Below are 4,015 nucleotides of genomic sequence, written 5' to 3'. Positions count from 1 at the left end.
CATACTTGGAAACGTTGAAATGGGAAGTCCTACCCCACCCGCCGTATTCTCCAGACATTGCTCCCTCTGACTATCACTTGTTTCGATCAATGGCACACGGCCTGGCTGACCAGCACTTCCGGTCTTATGAAGAAGTAAAAAATTGGATCGATTCGTGGATAGCCTCAAAAGATGACCAGTTTTTTCGACGCGGGATTCTTACGCTACCCGAAAGATGGGAGAAAGTAGTGGCCAGGGATGGACAATACTTTGAATCATAAATGTATAACCAGTTTTTTACAATAAAGCCTCGAATTTAAGAAAAAAAACGGCGGAAGCAAAATTGTACACCTAATAACTAAAAATTGACTGCTCCAAACAATTAAAAATGCTATGCCACATTCAGCCAATCTTTCCTTTTAGACAGAACAGTATTGAAATCCATCTACAACAGAAGAATTATGGAAGTCGTGCACTCCTTAAATAAAGGGAAGAGGACATAGTGAGAATCGCTTTGCATGGAAAGTCGAAACCCATGTACAAAAGTACATTAAAAGAAAAGATTGGTTGCGGCAAATTAGATAGTCAAATATGGCATAGCATTTTTAATTAGCTGTAGTAACTAATTTTTGGTTGCGTTAGTCAATCGAAATTCTATATTAACATTACGAATAGGCTAATAAAACCAACAATTGACTACAGCAACCAAAAATTGGTTGTTGCAATCAATTAAAAATGCCACATTTTACTATCTAATTTGCTGCAGCAGCCAATCTTTTTTTCAGTGTACAATTGCAGAAATCTTACGATTCTTAAGCAGGAATGGGGAGTGAGGGGAGAGGGGTAAGAGTCGCTTCGTACGGAAAGTCGAAATTCATGTGCAACAATACAATTACGCCCCTTAAGCAGGGGAGGAGCGGGGTAAAAGTCACTTCGCATAGAAAGTCGAAACTCGCATCCAACAGTATAATTAGTAGGAAGTCGTAGAGGTGGAAAATATCGATAGCACTATCGATTACTATCGATAGTTTCAGCTATCGGATACTACCAAAGTGTTTTTGCAATTATCGATAGATTTCGATAGTGATGTTTTTCCATTATAAATCAATCGAAGATCCATATTAAGGCCTGCTGCACGTAACGAAAATCTTTCTGAAAATCTTCAGTTTATGTTCCGTTATTACTTACTGAGTCCGTTCGCTTTCCAGATTTCACGCTCACAATCAACTGAGTCAACAGTATTCACACGTGTATGTGTTCCAAAATTCACTGTCAATGCTGAAAATGGATGCATTCAGAACGATAACCGCTCATTGAGCGCTCAATGAGATTTTTCATCTAATTGGCATATTCCATTAAATCTTAAAATATAAACCAATCAGATAAAAGTTCACTGAGCACTCAGTGAACGGTTTTCGTTCTGAATGCACTTGCACTAATGTATGTTGATTGTGAGCGTGAAATCTGGAAAGCGAACATATTCAGTAAATAACGGAACGCAGCTTTAAAACATAATTAATTTTAAGGAATCATATTGTGTAATAATAATTGGTATAAGAATTAATTATAAGTAAACAAAGTATCTTTTAAAATGTCTTTATTTTTAAAATTGAAAAAGAAAATGAAGAATAATAAGACTGGTGAGTATTTTTGAGATTTCCACGGGTACTTTCTATATAAAAATTATGCGTTTCGCGAGTTTCTTCCGTGTCCAGATTCATTCTTGAAATGCCAACGTTTCGTGAATTTTGCACTTCATCAAGGCGAAGAGTAGCCTGATACCAGCTTATTAACCAAGCAGTATTTGCGGGAAGTTTAATTTTCTGCTTTAATTGGAAGAAAAGTACGGCTGAAGCCCATCGAATGCTTGTCGAAGTTTATGGTGACACTGCTCCAACTGATAAATCATGTAGGGAATAGTTTCAAGGATGGAAATTTCAGAATTGAAGACAAGCCTCGCTCTGGACAGCCAAAAAAATTCGAAGACAAAGAATTAGAGGCATTACTCGAAGAAGTTCAGAGTCAAACGCAAGAAGAGCTTGTACCATTAAGGATAACTCAACAAGCCGTTTCTGTACGATTGAGAGCCATGGGAATGATTCAAAACCAAGGAAATTGGATGCCTTATGAACTGAAACCGAGAGACGTTGAAAGGCGATTTTTCACTTGCGAACAGCTGATTCAAAAACAACAGAGAAAAGGTTTTTTTGCATCGGATTGTGATTGGAGATGAGAAGTGGATAACTCCAAGAAGAAAAAATTCTACGCTAAGCCCGGTCAATCGTTGCCATCGATCTCAACATCAACACCATGGTCGAACATTCATGGTTCGAAGATCATGCTCTGTATCTGGTGGGACCAAAAGAGTCTTGTTTACTATGAGCTGCTGAAACCTGGCGATTCCATTACGGGCGATCGGTATCGGCTACAATTGATTTGAGAAATCAATTGTAGCCGATACCGATCGCCCGTGCATTGCAAGAAAAACGACCGGAATACGAGCAAAGACATGATAAAGTTATTCTTCTTCATGACAATGCTCGGCCTCATGTCTTAAAAAAATATTTGGAAATATTTAAATGGGATGTTTTACCGCACCCGCCGTATTCTCCGGACTGCTTCTTCTGATTACTAGTTGTTATGAAGGATGCAGCAAGTCACCGGTTCACTTCTTTCGCAGAAATTGAAAATTGGCTCCAAAATTGGATCGCAAAGATCGCCTCCAAAGACGAGTCATTTTTTCGAGATGGAAATTGCCTGAGAGATAGGAAAAAGTAAGGCAGCGATGGACAATACTTTAATTCATTTGTTCATTTTGTTTTGAAATGAATGCATTTTTGAACACAAAAAATCGAACTAATTTATACTTCTAATAACATCATCCCAAAGCTCCTACAACAAGGATCTAGGAATTCACAAATCCAAAAACATCCTTCATAAAACTAGCCTCATCCTCATCAAAGAACACATCCACTTCACTAAGTCACAAATAGTCCAAACTTTCCATAAAATCTTTAACTCTACCTATATCTATCCACCACGTGGCAATATCTGGCAAACCCTAGATCGTATTACATACGAACATATTACATACGAAGCTATGAAGACCCATATACAATCTTCTGAAAGACAGAAACAAAAATACATAAACCTTGTTTGTCCCTCAAAAATCCACAACTCTCTCAACTTAAGACCTATCCAATAAAGATTTATCTCAAGACACTATCTACGCTTGCCAAAGACCTTAACTTCGCAGTGGCACCTAGAAAGATCCCAAAAGAAAAGATTATCAGCCAAATAGAGTCAATCATCACCAACTCCCATCAGAACAAGCAAATAATATCCGCAGACAAGTAATCAGTCCTTTTCAAAGCCAAACCCCTACCAAACATCACTAGACAAGAGCAATTAGCCCTCCAAGACCTGAACAGGGACACAGACATCATCATACTTCTAGCTGACAAAAGTAACACGACAGTAGTCATGAACACATCAGACTATAAAAAAAAGATAAAGAACTTTCTCTCAGATAAAACATACAAAAAGCATGACAAAGATCCAACTAATACAATCGCGCAGAACACTAAGATCCTAGTGGAAAAAGCAACATTCCCAGTAAAACCAAATCAACATTAAAACCTACATATCCTTTTCCAAGATTATATGGACTACCAAAAATACACAAACCAAACATCTCACTCAGATCGATTGTTAGCGTCATATTCCCTGACATACAACTTATCCCATATTCTAGCACAAACACTACAACCCCTCACTGAATCCGAATCATATATAACTAACTCAACGGACTTCATACAAAAAATCCAAAAAATCCGACTATGTCCTACAGACATGCTTGTAAGTTTCGACGTAGAATTCCTTTTCACATAAGTCCCCATAAAAGACACATAATAAAGGCCTCACATGAAGTCTCCTTCGACCTCATCCTGTTAGAGTACTGCTTAACAACCATTTACTTTTCCTACAACAAATTTTATGAATAAACTTCAGGAACGGCAATGAGCTCTCTTGTAAT

General features: G+C 37.8%; 1 protein-coding gene across 1 annotated transcript in view; it reads right to left on the bottom strand.

The window, feature by feature from the left end:
- LOC108689116 overlaps window positions 1-3,700 on the bottom strand; it is a 277,007-nt gene extending 273,307 nt beyond the window's left edge. The window contains exons 1-2 of the mRNA XM_018195755.1: window positions 3,623-3,700; window positions 3,359-3,476 (exon numbers count right to left, since the gene is read on the bottom strand). Coding sequence (XP_018051244.1) covers window positions 3,359-3,476; window positions 3,623-3,700 — 196 coding nt within the window. The remainder of the gene's footprint in view (window positions 1-3,358; window positions 3,477-3,622) is intronic.
- Between the last annotated feature and the right edge of the window lie 315 nt (window positions 3,701-4,015).

Source organism: Atta colombica, unplaced genomic scaffold (genome assembly GCF_001594045.1).
Source record: "Atta colombica isolate Treedump-2 unplaced genomic scaffold, Acol1.0 scaffold26, whole genome shotgun sequence".
Lineage (NCBI taxonomy): Eukaryota > Metazoa > Arthropoda > Insecta > Hymenoptera > Formicidae > Atta > Atta colombica.
This window is presented reverse-complemented; position numbering and strand designations above follow the sequence as displayed.